At 37.5% G+C, this 26,362-nt stretch overlaps 1 protein-coding gene across 13 annotated transcripts in view; it reads right to left on the bottom strand.

Moving 5' to 3' along the window:
- The window catches only part of PAK3 (p21 (RAC1) activated kinase 3), a 287,741-nt gene that overhangs the window by 50,726 nt on the left and 210,653 nt on the right, over positions 1-26,362 (bottom strand). For all 13 annotated transcript variants that reach the window (XM_055267039.2, XM_055267040.2, XM_063634312.1 and 10 more), the window contains 4 exons: positions 25,938-25,975; positions 13,928-14,059; positions 13,241-13,406; positions 3,533-3,596 (listed from right to left, as the gene is read on the bottom strand). In XM_055267039.2, coding sequence (XP_055123014.1) covers positions 3,533-3,596; positions 13,241-13,406; positions 13,928-14,059; positions 25,938-25,975 — 400 coding nt within the window. The remainder of the gene's footprint in view (positions 1-3,532; positions 3,597-13,240; positions 13,407-13,927; positions 14,060-25,937; positions 25,976-26,362) is intronic.

The raw sequence follows: 26,362 nt of genomic DNA, 5'->3' as shown, positions 1-26,362 counted from the left end.
GACACGCTGAGGAAAAACAGGGAAAGACAGACACAGGAGGAGCAAGATAGGCATGTATATACACATGTAAATACAGAGGACAGAGGAAAGGGATAGCTAGAAAGACAAACATTTTCTTTTTTATTTTTTTAATTTTACTTTAAGTTCCGGGATACAAGTGCAGAACGTGCAGGTTTATTACTTAGGTATACGTGTGCCATGGTGGTTTGCTGCACCTATGAACTCGTCATCTAGGTTTTAAGCCCCGCATGCATTAGCTATTCGTCCTAATGCTCTCACTCCCTTCGCCCCCCACCCCCCTTCTGGCCTCAGTGTGTGTTGTTCCCCTCCATGTCCATATGTTCTCATTGTTCAACTCCCACTTACAAGTGAGAAGATGCAGTGGAAAGACTAACATTTTCATTAGCTCAACAAATATTTATTGAAGCAAAAACAGACCCACAGAGATGGAGTTGGCAGACAGCTTTGCAGTTCTTTGAATCTGGCCAAAGTGAACCTAGCTGTTGATCATAACTGCACAAAATTATTTTAGAGGGCCTACTAAGTGCAAAAGCACTGTGCTAAACACTAAAAAAGACAAAAGTAGGAATACAATAGACTCCATACCCTCTAAGGACATGTTACAAAGTTGTGTTGGGCCTATGAGTGAACTATCTGCTACTTTATCATTATTTAAAATGATGAACTTGCTGGGAATTTAAAATAGACCTTTCTGCAGTGGCAAGCAGGATTTATGCTTCGATTTTTTCATTTTAGATTATGAAGACAGTACAAAGAGACTCAGAGATAGAGAACTTTCCTTTTCATCTTTAAAAGTCACAGGCATAAATAATAGCCAAGAGAGGAAATCTCTTTGTTACACAAAGTTGCTTGGTGGCCTGATCTTTGTTCTTGGCAAAATTAGTCTTGTTTCATTACCTAGTATCCGGGAGATATCTGAAACCATCTCGTACTTTTTCCTTTTAAAATTCAATGCTATTTTTGGCTCAGTTGGCTTTTAGTTGGAACAATCAAGACAAAATTATAACATCTCCCACTCTCCAAAAAACAACCATGGAAAAACACTTTACGAATTAATAAACAACTCCCAGTGAAGGCCACAACTAGAGCATTACTGCCTATTAGAAATATAACATGAGCCATGAGCCATATTTTAAATTTCTTAGAGCTACATATTTAAAAGTTTTTAAAAGGTGAAATTAATTTTCATAATATATTTTCTTTAATCCAATGTATGCAAAATTTCCCAACATGTAATCAATAAGAAATGTATTAATGAGATATTTTACATTATTTTTTCATACTAAGGTTTTGAAATCAGGTATGCCTTTTATTCTTAAGTACATCTCCATTTGGACTAGTGACATTTCAAGTGCTCAGTAGCCAAATGTGGTTACTGGCCACCATACTGGACAACAATGATTTAGAGTGCTATTTCTAAGTGGATTGAATATCCCTTCCCTTCCTATTGTTAGCTCTACCAGTGACTCGACCAGATGAAAATAAAATCTAAAAGCCAACTTTTGTTTTCTAAGTCCCTTTAGTACATAATACTGTCTTTTTGCAATCTGTCTGGTGGTATTTACCCTTCAGGCACGAAGAAGGAGAGCTGAGATCTGTATATGGACTCGGGAAGGTATAGCTTTCTTACTTAAGCAAAACAACCAGTCCACCAGAAGTAGACAGGGAAAATTGGCTCTAGAAGCTGGCCCTGCTCTGCCCTTGGTTGAATTGAGTAAGCTTGCCTCAAGGTTCTTCTAGTACCCTGTATCCCTCTGTCAAGCACTTATCAGTGTAGACTGTAAGTTCCTTGAGGGCCCACACCATCATTACCCATCTCTGCCTCTCTAGCACTTAGCATAGTGCCTGGAACATAGTTAGTGCTCAAGAAATATCTGCTAAACAAATAAACGAGTTCACATAAATTCAGTTTCTTATGTGCACTAGCCACATTCCAAGTACCCCATAGCCACACACAGCCAGTGGCTACCATATTAGACAGCAAAGATATAGAACATCTCTATCATCACAGTAAGTTCTGTTGTTTATCACTGTTTTAGAACAATGAGTAGAAATATTAATTTGACCCATTCGGTGACAGGGAGCTTCTAGAGACCACAAAACTCTTCTTTTTTTGTGAGCAAATGAGAATACATTTTAGCCCCCTGGAAAGTTCAAATACAATGTCGTTATGGTTTTGACTGGAAGAATAAACTTGGCCATGCATTTCTTCCTGAGTTTCTGTCTCCCTTGGGGTCTTCTCATCTTGATTCCCACCAGGCACAGTTTCCATGAGTGCCTCTCCTTTTCTCTAGCCCAAATGTCTAATGAACGCTTTCCCTTATTTCCTGAGATATACTGGCAATTTCAAAAGAAACTTTAGTACAAAAGCTAGGGGGAAAAACAAAGAAAATATAAAATCATGAAAAACAGTCAAGCTTATATATGATATATACTTTTTTGAACCTAAGTATGCCAGGAAAAGCAGTGCGGTTCTTGAAGAAATTCTACCTTCTCTTACCCTAAAATAATTAGATTCTAATGGCTGATGGGCTAGCACAATTTTGCAAGCATATTGGCCGTAACCCTTTGTCTTCAGCCCCTTACCTCAGCCAGGAAAAGTCTGAGGTGCCATCTTTGTTTCTGACATACAGTAGTTGGTGTCCCTGAATATGTGTCTCACTCCTCATTTAAGGATGTCCCTTAAGAATATTCCATTTTCCTTTAAATAAAACTTTTCCCTGTTTCAAATGCTGTTGCCTGCTCAGATCCACCTGTCTAGTTTCACATTGAGGCCTGAGAGACATGCATTAGTACAGCTGACTTGGAGAATTGGTGACTCCTGCCTTCAGCTTTAGTGAATAATCTAATGCAATGGTTTCCATGTCTTGCTGATTATCAGGATTATCTGAGGGACTTTTGCAAAGTTCAGATCACTGAACCCCACTCCAGACTCTAAATCAAATCTTTGGCAGTGGGGCCTGGGAATCTTTAACAAGTATATTAAGTGAAAATGATGCATTAAGTCTCATTTAGGGATTATTGTCTGTTTCCTCCATACTCAGATAGTCAACTCTGCCTACCTCCGGATCATTCCATAAGGACATTCCCCACCCTCAGTTTGTCACTCTACATTTTGACAATAAAACAGGATCTTAATCATACCATCCATGTAGCTGTAGGGGGAACTGCAATAAAGGGGGTATTTATGTAAGCTAGAAGTTTCCATAACCCTACTGCTTTTTCTAGAGAAATCTGTTTGAATCTTCTAACTACATAGGATCGAAATGTCCCCACAGAATTTACTGTCAGCCCAACAATAATGAAGATTTCAGCAGGATGTGTTCCTAGGTTAATGTTGTAACTGTTGTCAGCCCTCCCCCTGAAAGGCCAATACTGAGAATGCAAGACATAAATATAATCTAGGAAATGAGAAGCATAATTTACCAGAAACCCAAGCTCTTACTGAATTTTAATTTTAATGTATGTTTCTTGTACTCATCTTTTTATATTTCAGATAACAATCACTTACCCTTGACCAATTTTTTCAAATCTTGTGTATTTTTTCTTTGGGTCCCCAACACTCACAATGCTTCCTAAGAGATGGGTGGGGAGAGAGGAAAAGAGGAGGAGGTGGAAGAGAGAGAGAGAGAAATAGAAATTGATTGACTGCTTTTTAATTTAATAATGAAAATTAAGATGCCAGAGTCAGTGACAAAACATTAGACAAATACTCCCATGGGATTTCTATAATGTATATAAAAATGATACTTTCTACTTATTAAAATAACAAATAGTTTTATAGCAATTAAAGTAGTAATAATAACCCATTTTGCTTATATTCAAAATTACCGATATTTGGAAAACAAAAAAAACTTGTCACCACCCAACATCTATAAAAAGTTCTCATAATACTATATATTAGGATATAAAAAAACATCTAAGAAAGGGATGGAGCTGGAGGTCATGATCCTAAGCAAACAAATGCAAGAAAAGAAAACCAAATACTGCATGTTGTCGCTTATAAGTGGGAGCTAAACAATGAATACACACGAGTATAAAGACAGGAACAATAAACACTGGGGATCACTAGACAGGGGAGGAGGGGGAGAAGGGCTGAAGAACTACCTATTGGGTAGTATGCTCACTGCCTGGGTGAAGGCATCATTAGAGTCCCAAGCCTCAGCATCACACAATTTACCCATGTAACAAACCTGCATGTGTACCCTTTAATCTATAACAAAAGTTGAAGTTATAAAACACAAAAATGTGCTCAGTCTTGTAAATATGCTGGAAAATACACATTAAAACCAGAATGAGTTAACACTACAGACCGATCAGAATGGCTAAAATTAAAAAGGTTGTCAACACCAAATGTTATCAATGATGTAGAGCAATTGGAACCCTTGTACACCGATGCTGGGTACATAAATTGGTATAATCGCTAAAAACCAATCTAAGAACTTATCTACACTATTTAGTAAAATCACTATCTTCTCTGAATTGAAGTTAAGCACTATGCTATATCCAATTCTGCTGGACGAATATCTATTGAGTAATTACTATATACCTAGTACAGTGCTAAGGGTGTGGGAATGGAAATGAGTCTAATGAAGAACAAAGTTTGATCATAAAGTAATGAGACCCATGCGTGTTCGAAACATATATTTCTGAACCTAGGACACTGCTAGTGCTCCAAAGACTTGAACAGATTTACCGACATGATTTACATGCCATAAAGTTCAGTGACCTAGAGTGTGCAATTGAATGTTTTTAACATATTTAATGAGTTGTGTGTCATCATGATCTAATTTTAGAATGTTTTCATTATTCCAGAAAGAAACCTTGTACCTCTTACTTGTTAGCAGTTACTCCCCATCTTCCCTTAGTTCCCAAAACATATCTAGGAAACCACTAATCTACTTTCTGTTTCTATAGATTGCTCCAAACATTTTTTTGTAAGTTTATAAGCGACATAAGAAAACTATTAATTTATCATGTTTGGCTCTTTAAAAATATTAGTTTTGCTATTCCAAAAAAATCCAGTCCATCACTCAGAGGATGAATACTTGCTATCACTCAGAATAAATACCACAGAAGTGGCATTGACTCTTCAATGCAGTGTTCAAATAGGTCCAGAAAAAACTTGGGGTTATAGAACCATCATGGGAATAAGGATGCAGCTTCTCAAGGATATTACTTTGAAGGGCATCATTTATTTGGAGGCCTCTGGCCCACCTTTCTTTTTGGAAGCAAACATGTCAGTATTATTACCTTTGAGTTATATCTTACTAACACATGGTACAAGGAAGTGTACAGTTGGTTGGTAAGGCAAGATTTTCACATATGAACTAATCAAGAGAAGACCTGTAAATTCTATCTTCTAGTTGTCACTCGTATTCATACTCTTCTCTCTATGCCCATGGCCACTGCTATTGTTTGGGCCTTCAATACTTCTTATTCAAACAATTGTGCCAGTCATAACCTACTTGTAGACTCTGCTTTCTCTAGTTCCTCTTACACCATGCCTTTGGAAAAGGGGGACCATATTATTCATAAAATGAGACTGCCCTGGACAGACTGAGATGTACAATAACCCTATATCAGAGTGATTTTGCTCCACTGTTCATAGTTCCTCAAAAGCTCCTGCCCACTGCAGGATCAAATCCAATTCCTGTAGTTAGACAGAGAAGACCCTTTACCATTCAGCATCATCTGGCTCCTATCTAACCAGTCTAGCTTTATATTATTCTTTTTCTCCACACTTACTACTTTGTATCCTAGTAATGCTATCACTATATAGTGCTTAGGTCTTTGCATGTGCTCCCCCTTTTCCTTTCCTATCTAACCCATGAATTCTTATTTGTCATTTAAATAAAATCTCAAATTATCCACCTTTATGAAGTCTTCTCTGATCATTTCACTGAGACTTACATGCTGCTTCTTGAGGGCAGAAACTTTGTCTTTTCATCCCTGTAACTTTGGAGCCTAGAACAGTGGCTGCTACTAAACAAATATTTGTTGATTAAATGAATGAGAACAAGAAAATATGTATTTAAGTGCTCAATTATATGCTACAGATAATACTTCACACTAATTTACACAACAGTCTATTCTCTGGGCTGGTAGACAATTTAGACCTAACAGTAGATCGTATAGCTTGAGAAAAATAATCAGTTAAACATTTCACTCATGGATTACTCATCAAGTTGTTGGGGTTTTTTTTTTAATGAAAGTTCACTTTTCAATTAGGTTAAATAAGACTTTGCTAATATATGGGTTGTTATAATACTTTTTCTTTTGTATTTCCACTATCAGTCAGTAGTACTGCCAATCCATCTACTCAGTAGCCTGAGTCAGAAATCTGTGAGTCATCATTGACTCTTACTTTCACTTATCACATGCAGTTGTCCACCAAGGGCCTATATCTTGTTACCTCCTAGACATCTTTTGAATGTGTTCCTTCCTCATTACTACTGCTTTAGTTGGGCTCTCATCATCTTTTTCCTGGGTTATTCCAACAGCCTCCTAACTGGACTCCTAGTCTAGCTGCTGCCCTCTCTAGTCAAGGCTCTACATCTCTATCAGGATCCTCTAAGTGCAGACCTGATAATGTGATTCTCTGGTTCAGGATTACTTGATAGCTCCTTAACACCTACAGATAAAAGCCAAAACTCCTTGGCAATGCAAGGTTCCTAATCTGGCTCCTGCTTCATTCTCTTCTCATCATTTACCACTTCTCCACTAGAACTTTATGCTCTAAGCAAAACAAACTAATGGTAGCTCATGATCAGCTCCTGCTTAAAAGTTCAGTTTCCTTTCCTACAACGCCAGTATCACCATATACCACCAATTCTTTATTCAAGTAACACTGAATAAGTCAGAGTTCCCGGACATATGCCTTCAAGTCTTCTTTACATGCCATTCGCTGCCTGAAATGTCTTTCCCATATTTTCTCTGTGGCAAGTTCCTACTCATGCTTCCAAACTTAGCTTAGATATTCCCTCTTCTAGGGAGCTTTCTCTGATCCCTTTGAATAATTAACAACTTCACTCTTCTGTGCTACTACTGTATCTTTTCTCTCTCTCTCTCTCTCTCTCTCTCTCTCTCTCTCTCTCTCTCTCGTCCTTGCTCTCTCTCTCTCTGTACTTAATGTATCAGATGTCTGTATCTATCTATTTGGAACTTTGACTTGTAAGGATTAGAACTGAAGGGTTCCATAATCATCTGGCATCCATTCGATGTTGTATCTATGGCTAGAAATGTACAAGATATACATGATAGGAATTCCACAGTTCTTCCTGGTTCACTTAATGTCTTTGTCACAATGTAACACTTGTGCTGAGTTACTCTCTGTACTAAGCAGTCATCTGCATGGGTTCCTTTGTGTGTGCATGGTATTTGATATTGACTTTTAGACTATGTCTTAAGTACAGGAGCCGTGTCTTATTCATCTCTGTATCTTCAGTGCCTCCTCACACAATGCCATGTGTAGAATATATTGATATATTTGCCGAATTACAATAAAATACAATTAGTTATTTCCCTTTGTAAATGCTCCATGGTTTAAGGCAAGGGTTAGAGAATATATTTTACTTCAGCTATATCTATAGAATGCCACCAATTTAGCAATTTCTGAGTTGGTCTTTTATTTTTCAACTTGTCTAACAGATTTCTATATAACTGAGAGCCATCCTTATTCAAATTAGCTATTAATGCACAAGGGCCTGGACTTTTTTATTTTAATGAAATGATGATTTTAAAGTCACTTGAAGTCATAATTTTATTAAGCAGTTTATAGTCTTCTAAAAAAGTTTTACTATTAAGTTGCTAAGCAAACTTTTTTCCATATAGAAAAAGCAAATAAGCTTCAGCCCAAGTCACTTTCTGAATTATGACCCATTCCAATTGGTGGGGTTCAGTTAATGTGGCTTTATGGTAATAAATTATTCAACCTTTATTTCCACGTTATGCAGGGGGAAAAAAACTGGAAATAAATCCTTTCACGAAGATTACCAAAAGAAACCATTTTGATAAGATTCCGCTTCTGAACTTAACTGCTATTCAAATAAAATGGTGTCTCCACACCCATTGCCCTTCACGGGAGAGTGTGTGCTGCCATCTACTGATGTTAGGCGGGTATACTAGAGGCCTTGTTTACCATTCTCAATCACAAAACAAGCTTTTAAAGTGATCTTTTCCATTAGTTGTTATAATTTGCTTTTGTAAATTATGATAAAGAAAAAACACTGTGACACAATAGGGAGAAAGTTTTTTAAAATCAGCAAATCAAAATCAAAAGAAAAAAAAGCAATACCAGAACAATTTCCTACCAGAACTTCCTAAATAAGAAATAAACTATTCATTTTAAAGTGCAGGTTTTAAGAACGCTAAATACTTGTATTTGAAAATAGCATTCATGATATGAGTTCAGTGACAGAAAAGCCCATCAATATATTTTCTGACATATTAAGCTAAGGTGAACTCCCACCATTAAAAGATTATCCTTTTGGCATAATGAAGATTTTGATTTCTGAGAAAAAGTAAAGTGATTCTCTAAATTGATATCAGTTCCATATGAGGGTGAATTAGGAAAAAGGGTTTTGAGTGGGGAATGCTGAGGGAGGTGAGAGGCAAGGAGTAGGTGATAGTGGGGCCCAGAGGAAGGAGGTTGAAGACAAATTTCCTGTATTACACAACTTTACTGACAGTCAATGGCTTTTGAAATTTGTCACTAAAATGTAGGGGTTTCCTTTTTTATTATACTTTAAGTTCTGGGGTACATGTGCAGAACGTGCAATTTTGTTACACAGGTATACGCGTGCCATGGTGGTTTGCTGCACCTATCAACCCATCATCTACATTAGATATTTCTCCTAATGCTATCCCTCCCCCAGGCCCCCCGCCCCCTGACAGGCCCCGGTGTGTGATATTCCCCTCCCTGTGTCCATGTGTTCTCATTGTTCAACTCCCACTTATGAGTGAGAACATGCGGTGTTTGGTTTTCTGTTCTTGTTTCTGTATTTTTCAACAGATCTAGACAGACCACAATGAACAAGCCAGACCCAGGCTATTTGTCTGTGTAAAACTGAAAGATGACCTGTTCATTTCAGCCAATAATGATCTCTTGCTCTGGCCACCACAATCAGCATCTGCATGGAAGATGAATAGCTCTGTGGTCTGGGCTGCCCACCTCTTAGTAACCGGACCCCTGACACTGAAGGTGAGGATGGTTTAGTAGAGGCTGCCATCTACTCTTCACCATGCTTATGTGGTCCACTCTGGTATGGGATATTGGCCAACTTTCTGCCTCCCTGTTTCCCTTTTTCCTCTCTTTTGCCTCTCAGCACAGGCTGCTCTACTTTTACCCCAAGTTCCAATGGGGCCTTTGAGTCCAAGATACTTGATGGCTTCTGTACAGTAATCATACATCTGGGATTATTCCTGGTTTCAATCATTCTGTCACACTGTAAGACCCCAAACCCCCATTTTTATGCTGAAAAATATGATCACTCTCACTCTGTAAAAATAGCATAATAACAATTTTATACTACTGTTTATTGTGCTAGATGTCTTATATACTTTAACTTATTTAGTCCTCACACAACCCCTATTATATAGGTACAATTATTATCTCCATCTTTCAGATGAAGAAACTTATGTTCAGAGATGTTAAGTGACTTGACTAAGGACATACAGCTAGTATAAGTCTATGACTCAGACCTAGTGATGACTTATTTCAAAGCTTGACCCATTGTATTATCTTATGAAGGCTTTATACCCATGTAATAATAATTACCACTTATTAAGCCCCTATGATGTGCCTGATACTGCTGCTGAGGTTTTTATATTATCATTATCCCCACTTTTTAGATGAGAAAATGGAGGCCCAGAAAATTGAAATAACTGGCCCTAGGTGACACAGCTAATAGCAATGGGTCTATGATTTAAATGTAGATCCTTCTGACTCCAATATCTGCCCTCTTAGCCATAGGATGAGCTCCTTAAAATCCATCCTATAGACAGAGTCCTGAAATGTAGTAATGGGCCAGGCTTGGTGGCTCCTGCCTGTAATCCCAGCACATTGGGAAGTTGAGGCAGGAGGACTGCTTGAGCTCAGGAGTTCAAGACCAGCCTGGGCAACACAGCAAGATCCCATCTGTATAAAAAATAAAAAATTAGCTGGGCATGGTGGCGCACACCTAAAGTTGTAGCTACTTGGGAGGCTGAGGTGGATCATTTGAGCCCACGAGGTCAAGGTTGCAATGAGCTATGATTGTGCCAGTGTACTCCAGCCTGGGTAACAGAGCCAGACCTTATCTCTTACAAAAATGTAGTTATGATTCCTATCTCCATTTCACAGGTTAAAAATTGAGGCTCGGCCGGGCGCGGTGGCTCACGCTTGTAATCCCAGCACTTTGGGAGGCCGAGGCGGGCGGATCACGAGGTCAGGAGATCGAGACCACAGTGAAACCCCGTCTCTACTAAAAAAATACAAAAAAAAATTAGCCGGGCGTGGTGGCGGGCGCCTGTAGTCCCAGCTACTCAAGAGAGGCTGAGGCAGGAGAATGGCGTTAACCCGGGAGGCGGAGCTTGCAGTGAGCCGAGATTGCGCCACTGCACTCCAGCCTGGGCGAAAGAGCGAGACTCCGTCTCAAAAAAAAAAAAAAAAAAAAAAAAAAAATTGAGGCTCAGAGGAGTTAAGTGACTTGTCTGAAGTTATCCTTAGACAAAGGCATAATGGCGGAGAGAAGGTACAGAGAGGGTAATGGTGGAGCAGGAGCAGGAAAGTCTGCCTTTATGGACTTTGGAGTATAGTTCACTGAATCTGCTTCATGAGAAGCAGTGCTCCATTTCTCAGCAGGTTCACCCTGCCAAAATCTACAAATCCAACGTAAGGTTGGCAGTCACAGGTGGCCTGCTGGCTAGAGGGAAAATGACTCTCTCTATGCCCAAGCATGAAGTCCAGAAGAGAAAAAAAACCTCACTTAATTCTTAATTAAAATGTAATCACAGTTATCTTCCCCTTCTTCATCATGTTGCTCAGTGTAGAGCAGAATAAACCACAAATAATAAGGACACAGCTCTAGCACCATTAGAGTTTACAAGCAAAACAAGATTTTGGTCCAAGAAAATAATGCTTGTTTCTCTGTCAGCTAACTTAACAAAACTATACAAGCATTTTTGTTGTAATACATCTATTGAGATTTGAAACAGATACCAAATAACAGTCATTTTATTAAAACAAGGCTGTTAGATTTTTAAAATCTGATATAATCACATATGTCATGTCTACATATGCAAAATAAAGAAAAACATTGTGGCAATTGTCTGAATAATTGAACTTAAATTATCCAGGCAATTCTTTCATTTTGTTCTTCCTTTTTACAAAAATAGGCAGTTCATATATGCAGAAGCAAAGTAGGTAGGTAGTGGAAAAAGTGTAAGCTTTGAAGGTAAACAGGTCTCAGTTCAAACTTTGGCTGTGCCACACATTGGTTTGGTGACTTGGTCAGTTAAGCTTTTTAAAGCTTACTTTCATTCACTGATCTGTAAAGTGAAGATATTAGAATCAGCTGCAAGGAATTACTGTGAAACTATGACAATGCATGTAAAGTGGCCCACCCAGAAGGTGCCCAATAAATGAGAATTATTACTGCTGTTATTACAGCAAATGGTTAGTATCAGTGCTGGTGGCATATTTAATCATGAATAGTAAAGTCAGCAAAAATCTAGCAATTGTAGTTCTGAGTTTTCACTGACAGCTACAGCTCCGACCTTTGCCTTTCCAAATGCATCTAACTCAAATGCCTCAATCTCAGTACTGTTGACATTTTGGACTGAATAATACTTTACTGTAAAGTGGATGGAGGGTAGCTGTCCTGTGCCACTGTTGGGGGTTTAGAAGCATCCTTAGCCTCTACCCATTATATGCTACTAGCAATCTCTGAATCAGGACAATAAAAATATTCTCCAGACATTGCTAAATGTCCTTTGGAGGGCAAAATCATCCTACCACCACCTCTGCAGAGCCTCCCTGTGGCCTATAGTGGGAATTACTGTCTTTCTTTTCTGAGGTCTTTTAAATAAAAATATGTATGAAACGAGATTATCTTATGCTCTAATTGTATCATACTATTAAATCGTATTTTCCAAAAAAGATTGAATTTCTTGATGACAGGAAAGTTTCATTCTATTGTGTCCTCCAAAGTTTCTTGCATAGAACAGACGAGTAGGAACTCAGTAAAGATATATTTGTTTACTTATTTTTTTCATTCACTCACTCAACAAGCATTTGCTGTATGCCTTTATGTAATAGGCATGAACTCGGAGTTGGACATAATAGGGAAAAAAGGGCACAGTCCCTGCTCTCGAGAATCTCACAGTCTAGTGAAGAAGCCAGACTAATATGGTTTGATATTTGCTCCAATAAAAGTGGTAAGGAAGAGATGCCCTTAACTTGGACTGGGAGAGACAAGCAACATCTTCTGAGGAGGCAAATTTTGAGCTGAGTTTTGAAGGATGAGTAGGAGTTAGTCAAACTGGGGTGGGGGGGGGTCACTTATTGTGGATATATAGCAATTTGTTAGATGCTTTTATAGTATGAGTTTAATGAATATGCTTTACAAACCTTTGACTTTTCAGCAGATACTCCATTTTTTTTATCTTCTTGACCCAGAAAAGCAACTAGAAGGTAAGTGTTATATAAAACTGGGGCAACAAGTGTGTACACACGAGCATGTACACACTAATGACATTGTGAAACGAAGCTACTAGCATTTGCTAGTTCTGTCTCTCCTGCCACATAGAAATGCTTCTGAATTAAGGGAAAAAGCTATATTATTTGTTGTTCCAAGTTTGGATTGACTGTGTTGGGCTTTGAGGCTGACATATCCGTCATCACTGATTAGTTGAGGGCCATTGGGTTATGATCATAACATATTTTATCAGACTATTCTCTTTTGAAGATGTAATCTTAAAACTTGCTACTTAATTTGTCTTATCAATTTTCACCTCAACTGATTCCTTCAAGTAAAGATATTTAGTTCCTGTCAAATTAGGAGTGGAAGGGAGAAAGTGTTCTGGCATATGCAGTGAGTCTCAAATATTTCATCTCATGATTTTGGGAAGTCTGGAGTTCATATAAGCAGATTAAAACTTCCAAAGGATCAATTCCCATTTTAAATGGCTTATGAGAAACACTCCCATGAAGAAAGTAATCATGGCAAAAAGTACTCACTTAGCTTCTCTAAGATCTCCTCATCTGTCATCTTGGATTTTTTTCTTTGCCGATCTGTGTTCCTGTACAAAGTACTGGAATTGGCATTTTCAGCAGAGGGTGGTGTGACCTCTTTATTTGGTGCTGCTGGTGAAGCAATGGATTCAACCACAGAACGAGTGTAGATCTAAAAAAACCAAAAAGCTCTGCAATTAAAACAGCAGGCCAAGGAAAGAGTGTGGAGTCAATGTATTGTAATATCAATGAACTTTTAAAGACAAGTGGTATTTTCTTAAAAAAAAAAAAAAAAAGGACTTTGAGTAGCTGAAAGTACAACACCGTTGAAAGATCATGGGAGCTAGTCTTTGGATGTCCCTATACATGCCTTGCTAATTCTGGTCTGAGGAGCTCTGTTTATGCAACTCTTCCTACCTGGTTCACATGGATTTCCTTCCTTACCTTAACTTCTCCAACATTTTTATTACTTAGCAGTTATTTACGTTTGGTTTGGTATTATTCTCTAATTGTTTAATGTGCTAATCTTGGATCCTCAAACAGCATCCTCAAAACCTTGGTCATATTTTATACTCTAGCTCTTGGAACATAAAAGATGCTTAATAGGTACTAGTTGATTAACTATATTCTAACTCTATGACTATTCCAAAGGGCATCTTTTGAATCATTTGGAAATAGTCCTTTGTGACTTACTGATTTTGTATGCTCTGGTCTTGGTGCGATAACTGGTGGTGGCTCATTTTCATCTTCTTCTTCTTCTTCCTCTTCATCTTCTTCTTCAGACACAGGAGGGGCCAATGGAGGCTCAGATGCTGTTTTTGTACTCTTGTGACAAAAACAAAGTTTAAAGATCAGATATTAACTCCTCATTGTTTTTCTTCAGAAATAAAACAAGGGAAATGAAATATTTAAGCATGTAGGGATAGGAGGAAACTACATTTTTCACAAATGATCAGAATCATCAACAATTTGGTGGCCAGGACTTGCTCATCTGAATACAATCTCTGAACTTATTCAGAGATAAATTCATGTCATGGCTTAAAGAACCATGAAGAGTAATTTTTAAAAAAATTTCTCATTGAGCTCAAAAACAGTGGACTATAATTCACTTAATATTTTAAAGTTCAATGTTTTTGAAATACATTAAAAATCAAACTAATTGCTCTTAAAGCCTTGAATCTATACTGGGCAGATTATCAATTTATTGACTGACAGTTTGTCAACTTGAAAAGAACTATTTTCTACCTAAGGATCGGAGCATGCATATGCATATGGTATTAACATAGCTCTGTAAATACTCACTAAGAACAAACAAGCCAATAAATGTCTCTTCCCTGTCCAGCCTCCTGGAAAGAAGCACTCAGAGAGTAATACACATGAAGATCTAAGGCATACTCATCCACATGAATAATTACTCAATATTGACCATGAGTTAAATGGAGATTTTCAATGTTTTAGAAACTGCAATAATACAACAGTATTGTGGTATAATAGCGACAATACCTAGGGACGGTTCTTGATAACTCATGTTACTACAGTGGTAAAATGGTTCCAAAGTTGGATTTTGAAAGAACTATGGCCATGGTTCTCAAAGTGTGGTTCCCAGATCAGCATCATTAGCATCATTAAGGAACTTGTTAGAAATGCAAATTTTCAGGCTCCATCCAGACCTATGAATCAGAAACTCTGGAAGTGGAGCCCAGCGATCTGTGTTATAACAAGACTTCCAGGTGATCCTGATGCATGCTCAAGTTTAAAAACCATGAACTATGGCTTAGGTCTGCACTGTTTAATATGGCAGCAACTAGACACATAAGGCTACAGAACACTTAAAATGTGGCTAGCTTGTGACTTCAAACTATACTACAAGGCTACAGTAACCAAAACAGCATGGTACTGGTACCAAAACAGAGATATAGACCAATGGAACAGAACAGAGCCCTCAGAAATAATGCCACATATCTACAACTATCTGATCTTTGACAAACCTGACAAAAACAAGAAATGGGGAAAGGATTCCCTATTTAATAAATGGTGCTGGGAAAACTGGCTAGCCATATGTAGAAAGCTGAACCTGGATCCCTTCCTTACACCTTATACAAAAATTAATTCAAGATGGATTAAAGACTTACATGTTAGACCTAAAACCATAAAAACCCTAGAAGAAAACCTAGGCAATACCATTCAGGACATAGGCATGGGCAAGGACTTCATGTCTAAAACACCAAAAGCAATGGCAACAAAAGCCAAAATTGACAAATGGGATCTCATTAAACTAAAGAGCTTCTGCACAGCAAAAGAAACCACCATCAGAGTGAACAGGCAACCTACAGAATGGGAGAAAATTTTTGCAATCTACTCATCTGACAAAGGGCTAATATCCAGAATCTACAATGAACTCAAACAAATTTACAAGAAAAAAACAAACAACCCCATCAAAAAGTGGGCAAAGGATATGAACAGACACTTCTCAAAAGAAGACATTTATGCAGCCAAAAAATACATGAAAATATGCTCGTCATCACTGGCCATCAGAGAAATGCAAATCAAAACCACAATGAGATACCATCTCATACCAGTCAGAATGGTGATCATTAAAAAGTCAGGAAACAACAGGTGCTGGAGAGGATGTGGAGAAATAGGAACACTTTTACACTGTTGGTGGGACCGTAAACTAGTTCAACCATTGTGGAAGTCAGTGTGGCGATTCCTCAGGGATCTAGAACTAGAAATACCATTTGACCCAGCCATCCCATTACTGGGTATATACCCCAAGGATTAGAAATCATGCTGCTATAAAGACACATGCACACGTATGTTTATTGCGGCACTATTCACAATAGCAAAGACTTGGAACCAACCCAAATGTGCAACAATGATAGACTGGATTAAGAAAATGTGGCACATATACACCATGGAATACTATGCAGCCATAAAAAATGATGAGTTCATGTCCTTTGTAGGGACATGGATGAAGCTGGAAACCATCATTCTCAGCAAACTATCGCAAGGACAAAAAACCAAACACCGCATGTTCTCACTCACAGGTGGGAATTGAACAATGAGAACTCATGGACACAGGAAGGGGAACATCACACACCGGGGCCTGTTGTGGGGTGTGGGGAGAGGGGAGGGATAGCATTAGGTGATATACCTAATGCTAAATAATGAGTTGATGGGTGCAGCACACCAACATGGCACATGTATACATATGTAACAAACCTGCACGTTGTGCACGTGTACCCTAAAACTTAAAGTATAATAATAATAAAAATAAAATAAAATAAAATAAAATAAAATGTGGCTAGCCTGAATTGAGATGTGTTTCAAGTGTAAATTACATTCCAGATATTGTCACTTAATATCAAAAAATTGTAAAATGTTAGATTAATACTTCTTATATTGATTATATGTTGAAATGCTGATAATTTGAATATATTGGCTTAATAAATATATTATTAAAATGTATTTCACCTATTTTTTTACATTTTAATATGTGGTTACTAGAAAATTTAAAGTTATGAATATAGTTTATATATTTGTTGTACAGTGCTATTATAGGTGTTTTTTTGTTTTGTTTTTGTGTATTTATTTTGTTTTTGTTTATGCCACTGGGTATACTGGCCTAACATAATCCGATAATGAATTTTCATTCTTTGAGGACAAAGCTCCTGAGGCAGTTATAGGCAGCCTATTAATAGACCATTACATCAAAGGACCTCAATTGTGATTAAAAATTCAATGTGGCTTTTCTACAGTCATGTATAAACCTATGGTGAAGTAATAAGGTGTAATCATACATCTGATAGGAGCCAGAAAGACTTACAAATTGTGAGAAGAAAGACAACCTAGAATTTATAAATGAGCATTTGAAAGAATATTTTATTGCCCTGATATAGATGCTAAGGGGTTTATAGATTGAAGTTTGTATGCTTACTGAACATTGGTTTTCTTATTTATGCACCTATATTTATTCTTAATTTAGCCATAACAACTGGGCTATTATATTGTATAGCTATGTGGATAGCAACATCTTTTAATGACATTGTTTCCAGATTTTTAAAAAATCACTTTCTTCTTGCAAAACACTAATTCTTCAGGGCACTTCAGTGGGCACAGGGAGAAATGGGCTTTGGGTTACTGAAATTTGCTTTGATATTATGTTCCAGAAAGTTTTGCCCTATCTTACACCAGCTGGGTTCAAGAATGTACCTAATTACTGTTTCTTTGTAGAAGGGTGGAAGCTGAGTACTTTTTTATATGGCAAATTGTTCTATTTTATCTATTAGGCAATATGAACCTTGCCCAGGGTGGATAAGTTTTACATGGGCCTATGAAAGTGTTTGCCATCAGAAATAAATCATCAGCTCCAAAAAGCCACAAGAAAACTATAAAGTCAAAATTAATTAATGTCTAATTAAATGTCTGTTAAGTATAACAATATGCCAACGTAACTAGTCTCTTGTGTTTAGCATTTAAAGAAATTTCATTATATTAAATATAAATTGTAGGTTAGATTTTCATATTTAGCAACAATTCTTCAGTATTTACAATGATTTAACAAGAAATTATACCTAACCATACATTTTAAAAGTTACTTGTAAGTAAATAATTTCAAAATTAATATGTCAAAAATAATTTCAAAAATTTACAGCAAAAATATAAAGTGAAGTATGAGGGCCCTTTAATATGTTTAAAGCAATGCATGATGTTACCTCTACAAGTGAGAGTATATACAGTCTATTAGGCTCTAAAAACGGCCCTAGAGGCAAAAAGAATGATTCAAGGTCTAGTCTTCTTGGCCCAAACCTTAAACTGGTACAAAGACCAGTCAATGCCTACTGGGGCAAGGAGCAGCCTTACACATTTCAAATCATAATACTTCACTAGATAAGATCCACCTGCAAGATTTCACTGACTGTTAACATTCATTACTATCTTCGCTGCTAACTTCCAGTGGAAGCCATTCCCCATCTCCAAGGATAGACTTAAAGGACTATTAGAAAACCTGAAGGTTTTTGCCCTCTGAAGGTTTGTGGGAAAAGAAAAAGACAGATATTTCTGTTTACTTTGGACCAAACACTATCCTGCCATATTGGTTGGTTGACTTGGAAGAATGTATGGCATTGAGTGGATAGTATGTTTTGAATTATGGTTCAGCCAGAGAGCATTAAATCCCCAGCAATCCACCAAGGATACCAGTCTTTGGTGCTGAGAACTGAAATTAACAATTTCTGTCCCTGTGTTAAAAAATACTGGGATTGGGCATACTTTACTATCACTGTGTAAATAGTACTGGGACTGGGCATATTTTATTTTCCCTGTGTTAGGCAATATCAAGACAGACATACTTTAATGTTCTTATGTTAAACAATAGTGAGAATAAGCAAAAATAACATAGCTTCTTACTTTAGGAAATACTTGTTTCTAGAAGATACCATGAACCAACTAGTTTGCTCATTGAGACTAACAGCTTGCTCACTAAGACTTGCTTCAAGCCCCTTCCTTTGCTATATTCACCAATACAAAGTTATGTTATCATAAACACTGCATAATCTTAACCCATTCCTCGCCTTGCAAGACCTGCTTTAAAATCAAACAGTCTAAGCCCTAAAACCCTATAAATATTCCCTCCTGACATCCCCTTCTTAAGATCCTAAGCCAAAAGAACAAAGCTGGAGGCATCACACTACCTGACTTCAAACTATACTACAAGGCTACAGTAACCAAAACAGCATGGTACTGGTACCACAACAGAGACATAGATCAATGGAACAGAACAGAGCCCTCAGAAATGATGCTGCATATCTACAACTATCTGATCTTTGACAAACATGACAAAAACAAGAAATGGGGAAAGGATTCCCTATTTAATAAATGGTGCTGGGAAAACTGGCTAGCCATATGTAGAAAGCTGAAATTGGATCCCTTCCTTACACCTTATACAAAAATTAATTCAAGATGGATTAAAGACTTAAATGTTAGACCTAAAACCATTAAAATCCTACAAGAAAACCTAGGCAATACCATTCAGGACATAGGGGTGGGCAAGGAGGACTTCATGTCTAAAACACCAAAAGCAATGGCAACAAAAGCCAAAATTGACAAATGGGATCTCATTAAACTAAAGAGCTTCTGCACAACAAAAGAAACTACCATCAGAGTGAACAGGCAACCTACAGAATGGGAGAAAATTTTGGCAACCTAGTCATCTGACAAAGGGCTAATATCCAGAATCTACAATGAACTCAAACAAATTTACAAGAAAAAAACAAACAACCCCATCAAAAAGTGGGCGAAGGACATGAACAGACACTTCTCAAAAGAAGACATTTATGCAGCCAAAAAACACATGAAAAAATGCTCATCATCACTGGCCATCAGAGAAATGCAAATCAAAACCACAGTGAGATACCATCTCACACCAGTTAGAATGGCCATCATTAAAAAGTCAGGAAACAACAGGTGCTGGAGAGGCTGTGGAGAAATAGGAACACTTTTACACTGTTGGTGGGACTGTAAACTAGTTCAACCATTGTGGAAGTCAGTGTGGCGATTCCTCAGGGATCTAGAAATAGAAATACCATTTGACCCAGCCATCCTATTACTGGGTATATACCCAAAGGACTATAAATCATGCTGCTATAAAGACACATGCACACGTATGTTTATTGCGGCACTATTCACAATAGCAAAGAGTTGGAACCAACCCAAATGTCCAACAACGATAGACTGGATTAAGAAAATGTGGCACATATACACCATGGAATACTATGCAGCCATAAAAAATGATGAGTTCATGTCCTTTGTAGGGACATGGATGAAACTGTAAAACATCATTCTCAGTAAACTATCGCAAGGACAAAAAACCAAATACCACATGTTCTCACTCATAGGTGGGAACTGAACAATGAGAACTCATGGACACAGGAAGGGGAACATCACACTCGGGGGACTGTTGTGGGGTGGGGGGAGGGGGGAGGGACAGCATTAGGAGACATACCTAATGCTAAATGACGAGTTAATGGGTGCAGCAAAACAACATGGCACATGTATACATATGTAACAAACCTGCACATTGTGCATATGTACCCTAAAACCTAAAGTATAATAATAAAAAAAAGACACTAAGACTTTATCAAAGTAATGCTTTTATGTCACTCTAAGTTTAATAAACATAGCTTTACTTAGAGGTTTTCCTGGTGATCATTTTTGGAGTCAGTGGTGCAATGTTTCCATACTCTTCATTCCAGGCTGAGAATTACTGTATCTAAAACTTCTAAACTTACAGAAATATAGATAGATGGATAACAAGTAAGGAATATTTTTGTCTTATCAAATTAGATATTTTTGACACTCTAATTTTGCCAGACATTGGGGCAGGGAATGTAGTTCTTTTTTTTTCTTTTTTGAGATGGAGTTTCACCATTGTTGCCCAGGCTGGAGTGCAATGGCACGATCTCTGTTCACCGCAACCTCCACATCCTGGGTTCAAGCGATTCTCCTGCCTCAGACTCCCGAGTAGCTGGGATTACAGGCATGCGCCACCACTCCCGGCTAATTTTATATTAGTAGAGATGGGGTTTCTCCACGTTGGTCAGGCCGGTCTCGAACTCCTGACCTCAGGTGATCCACCTGCCTCGGCCTCCCAAAGTGCCAGGATTACAGATGTGAGCTACCGCGCCTGGTTGGGAATGTAGTTCTTAACCTGAGTTGGGTCCCGGACTCTTAGGGTTTGGTCTATCTCCCTGGAAAAATACAGGTAGACACATGCTTTTACATATAACTTCAAAAGTTCATAGATCTGAAGCCCATCCATGAACTCCAAGTTCTGTACGTTGCTCTAGAGAATATACCAGCTAGAGTAGCTACCTTAGGAAATTCCCTTTTCTCTGAGCTTAATTTTTAAAGATCAAAGAACTTAGAAGTAAGGAACTTAGAGGCTTTAGATAATATAAAATGTTGTTTGGGGGCCACTTTTGGTAATTGTTTAGAATGTAGATTTTAGGTTTCTACTCCACATCTACTCTGGGAGTGAAGCCCTGGAATCTGCAATTTAACAGAATCCCCAGGAAATTCTGATGCACACTGAAGTAAAAGAATTACTTAAACTATGTTTAAAAAAAATTAACCAGTACTGCAAATCACAAAAGAACAATCTGTCAACTGCATACCCAGTTGCTCTAAGCACAGATAATGGCACGTTCAATATGACAATACAATAATGACATATTATTGCTGTTACCTTCCACTTGGAATACTAACTTAGGATTCTAAATATGTCATTTTATTTTCAACAGTACAATAAATCTATGAAATTTTAAAATTAGCCTCAAAGAGTAGAGACCTGAACAGTATTTGAAATTGAATACACTAATATCAAAGAAGCTACCACAAATAAGCAGTAAAGCAGGTGTTATATGACTATGAGATCTATCCCTGAGTTCAATATTAATTACAGAATCATGAGTTTAAAACACTTAGAGAATACAACATTGCTTCTGTTTTCATTCTCACCCAGGCTACTAAAGGATGCAAAACTTGTAATCAGTTCAGGCTATGTCTACAAGGGGTTGTCAGACCCATTAAATCAGATTTTGTACACAGCCAGATCTACTGGGAGTTTTCATGATGCAAAAAGACATACACATTGTGAAGCATACTCTCCTCTAGAACTATAAGGAAAACACAAGGTGCAGTTATCCATTCCTAAGGAACTGAGTCCCACTGAAGTGATTCAAATAGAATGTCGGGGTCCAATTCAGTTCATTCAATCAATAGAAACCTAGCCTTCATCAAGCAGTCAATCCATTATCTTCACCTGAAAGTCCTGCCAGCCCTTCAAATTCAAACTGTCCAATAAGGAACTCAGCATCTTCCCACAGAAATCGGCTTCTCCTGAAAGACAGCATCATTATCTTTTTACCCACCACCTATCAGTTTAAGCCTGCGTTCATCTTTGACCTCACCCTTTCCTCCAACATTCAATTAATAATCTAAATACCTCTAGAAATTGAATGCAATCTCCCCATTCCTACTGTTACTACCTCATTTCTGGCTCTGATTACCTGGATGCTTGCAATATTCTCCCTACTAGTCTCCCTTCATCCATTCTCACCATTTGTACTTAATTCATTCTGGACATTTGCTGTCAGATTACTCTTCCCAAGGTATAAGTGTTAATCACTTAACTCTCCTGCTCCAAAACACTTCAAAAGCTTCCCACTGAATACTGGAAAGCCAGATTCCTTGGAATACCATTTAGGGGCCTGTATGATTTGGTTCCGCCTTAACCTTCAAGACTTATTTCCTGATTCCCTTTCTTGCATCTCAGTCTTCATTCAACCCCATATTCCTTGTTTCCTTGCTCTACTCACCAACACACCCTTTCTTATGCTTTTCTTTTTACTTAAAATGCCCTTCCCATCTTCACAGATCGAAATCTCATCTGACCTTTAAGATCTAGCTCAAATGCCAACTTTTATATGAAGCATTTTCTAACTTAACATTCAACAAATACATACCAAGTATCTATTTGGTACCAGACACTGAGCTTCAGCCCTTGGAGACAAGGCCTGCTTCCCTTTCCCCCCCCAGCTAAAAGCAATCTACTTTCTCTGAAATCTCATAGCATGTTGACATATTTTATGATATGTAATACTATCCATTTTTTTTGTTTTTTTTTTTTTTTTGAGACAGGGTTTTGCTCTGTCACCCAGGCTAGAGTCCAGTGACACAATCACGCCTCACTGCAGCCTCCACCTCCAGGGCTCAAGTGATCCTCCCACCTCAGCCTCCAAAGTAGTTGGGACTACAGGTGTGCACACCATGCCCAGCTAGTTTTTGCATTATTTGTAGAGACAGGGTTTCACCATGTTACCCAGTTTGGTCTTGAACTCCTAGGCTCAAGCAATCTGCCCACCTCGACCTCCCACAGTGCTGGGATTACAGGCATGAGCCACTATACTCGGCCACTATCCATATTGTATTGTACTTATTTATGTCCATGTTTACCTTCCCCTACCAGCCTGATATCCAAACTTCCTAGAGCTTATAAGGAGGCAGTTGGTAAATATAAATTAAATAGGTAAATATCTATTTGTTTTATATCCAGACAGTGAGATCATCATTTTTTTCTAACTTAATGGAATATTTTAGCCATAACATAGACTTCGTTTTAATTCTACAAGCAAAACCAATAGAACCAATCTCAAAAGAAACAGTTAATATCTTAGGAGAAAACAAAAACCAATACACAGGCTATCCTAGCAAGTTGGTGTTTCAAGTAACTGACCAACCCAAAAAAAAATAACTATTTTTTTTTTGCCAGAATACCCAGTCAAGATTGCACAAGCATGATATTAATGAAATCAAAGGAGGTAAAGTATGTGTTGATCGTTGAAGGTTGTCATTTTTGTCCTTCCCATTTTCCTATTACCTCCCTTCACATGTTGTTTTCAGTGTGGCCCAGGAAGCTGTCATGGCAAAGAAGGAGTAAAAGGAAATGGCCAGTCAGATGAGAGGGCCATATTATGTTCTGTTTTGGGGAATCTGAGCAAAGCGCAAGTACAAGCTTCATGTGTGAAGAGAGTGAGTTTTTCCTCTTGTTGTCACGTAAAATTAATAGTAGTTTACATTTAATAAATATATATTATGTGCTAGGTACTATACTAAGTACTTTATATACATTATCACATTTAATATTCACACAAGACATAGGAGGTAAGTACTATTTTTATTCCCTCTTAAAGCTGAGGAAAGAAGCTCAGAGAAGCTAAGCTACTTTCCCAAAGTCACATACTTAGTAAATGGGGAAATCAGATTAAATACCTACATCCAGAGCCTTCACTCTTTCTTTTTTCATTTTATTTTTAATTGTAGTAAAATATATATAACATAAAATTTACCATCTTAACCATTTTTAGGTATACATTTCAGCACTGTTGAGGATATTGTTGTATAATCATCAAAGCCATTCATTTCCATAACTCTTTTCATCTTGTAAAACTGAAACTCTGTACCCATTAAACAACTCCCCACTCCCCCTGCTCCCAGCTCCTGGCAACTAGTATTCTACTTTCTTTCTCTGTGAATTTGACTTCTCTAGGTACCTCATATATGTGGAATCATACAGTATATACCCTTTTGAGACTGGCTTACTTCACTTAGCATAATGTTCTCCTGGTTCATCCATGTTGTAACATGTGTCAGAATCGTCTTCTTTTTAAGGCTTAATAATATTCCACTGTTTATACATACCATCTTTTGTTTACCCCTTCATCTGTTGATGGACACTTGGGTTGCTTCCTCCATTTGCCTACTGTGAATATTGCTGCAATGAATGTGGGTGTATAAATATCTCTTGGAGACCCTGCATTCAATTATGGGTATATATCCAGAAGTGGAATAGCTAGATCATATGGTTAATACCATTTTAAATTTTGAGAAACTGACATAATATTTCAGAACCTTTACTGTTTACAACCAAAGAAGATCTACTGGTGTCATACTGGCTACCCAGGGTGATGTCAAGCAGACATCCGTCCACTATAAAAGGCATTGGTCTGCTATAAAAGGAAGAAGAATCAGCTTGGCCATCCATGACTGTTTGAATAAATGGTTAGGAGACTTTCAGTAATGCAAATTATTTCACCCCTAAAAAAAGCAAATGAGGCAGGAAGTGATTTCTATCAGAATATCAAAATGAAAATCACAGAAAGGGAAGACTTATCTGAGATCATTTTCTGTCTAATGTGTACAAATACTCTTTCAGATACTATAGCACTTTCAACAACTAGGTTACTTATTTTCTAGTCACTTCTCTGATAAAAATTATCTATGTGACTTTGGACAAAGTCACTTCCCTCCCTGTACCTCAGTTTGTTGGAACAAGTGACATACAAAACGTATACTGTTATAACCTTAGATAAGCTATTTAATTTCTCCAAACCTCAGTTTTCTCATCTGTAAAATGGGGACAACTTAACTGGGATGTAGGAAAGATTTAAGTACCTATAAAATTAAATTATCTTACAGTTTATTTTTTAAGTGTACACTGTAGGTGTTCAGAGAAATTTCTATTAACATAATTATTATTCTCAAAGTTCTACATGTAAGAGAAACAGAAACACTGTTCCTAGTAGCTTTATTTGTAATAGCTAGCAACTGAAAATTCTCTAGAGAGCCTTCAATGTTTGAATGGTTAAATAAACAGTGGTACAATCATACCATGGAATACTCAGAGATAAAAAGGAACACAAATTATTGATATACACAACAACTTGGATTAATCTTAAAAGAAATAAACTGAGTTAAAAAAGCCAATCCCCAAAAGTCACATGCTGTATTATTTCATTTACATGAAATGTCCAGAAAGCCAAATCCATAAAGGCAGAATCCATATTAGTTCTTGCCTGTGACTAGGGTGGGGTGGGTGGAGTTAACTGTAAGCAGGTATGAAGGATTTTACTGGGGTGATGGACTTGTTCTAAAACTCAACTGTGGTGATGGTAGCACAGGTATATACATTTACCAAAACTCATTGAACCGTTTACCTGAAAATAGGTGAATTTTATATAACTGAATTATACCTTAAAATTGTTTTTAAAAGACTTTATATCTAAAAACTGGATGTGTGCAGTTATATTCTCTTGAATCTTTGGAAACACCAATCATGTGAAACAGTTTTCAATTTTTCACTTACCGAAGGATGGGCTGCTATGTATCCATGTGCACTTTTATCTGCAAAGTGATAATAGAGAGGTCACTTTTGTTTCATAAAGACTATTTCATTCAGAGACCACACCAGAAAAAGAAAAATTAAAAAACTGCATGATTTCAACTAGAAGGAAATGCTCCAATTTAGTATTAACTAGATATTATGACTAATGACATAGCTTTTCTTAAAATAGCTCACACCATTACATCCTCACCATATTCTCACCAGGTCATTTTACAGATATTAATGAAGGCCTCCAGTGAATCTCATTTATATGGAAGAATGACAAGATTACCTACTCTTAACTGGTATGATTCTGTACATCTATAGTGGTCCCCCTTATCTGGAGTTTCACTTTTTGTGGTTTCAGCTACCTGTGGTCAACTGTGGTTCAAAAATATTACATCAAA

The sequence above is a fragment of the Symphalangus syndactylus genome, chromosome X (genome assembly GCF_028878055.3).
Source record: "Symphalangus syndactylus isolate Jambi chromosome X, NHGRI_mSymSyn1-v2.1_pri, whole genome shotgun sequence".
Lineage (NCBI taxonomy): Eukaryota > Metazoa > Chordata > Mammalia > Primates > Hylobatidae > Symphalangus > Symphalangus syndactylus.
This window is presented reverse-complemented; position numbering and strand designations above follow the sequence as displayed.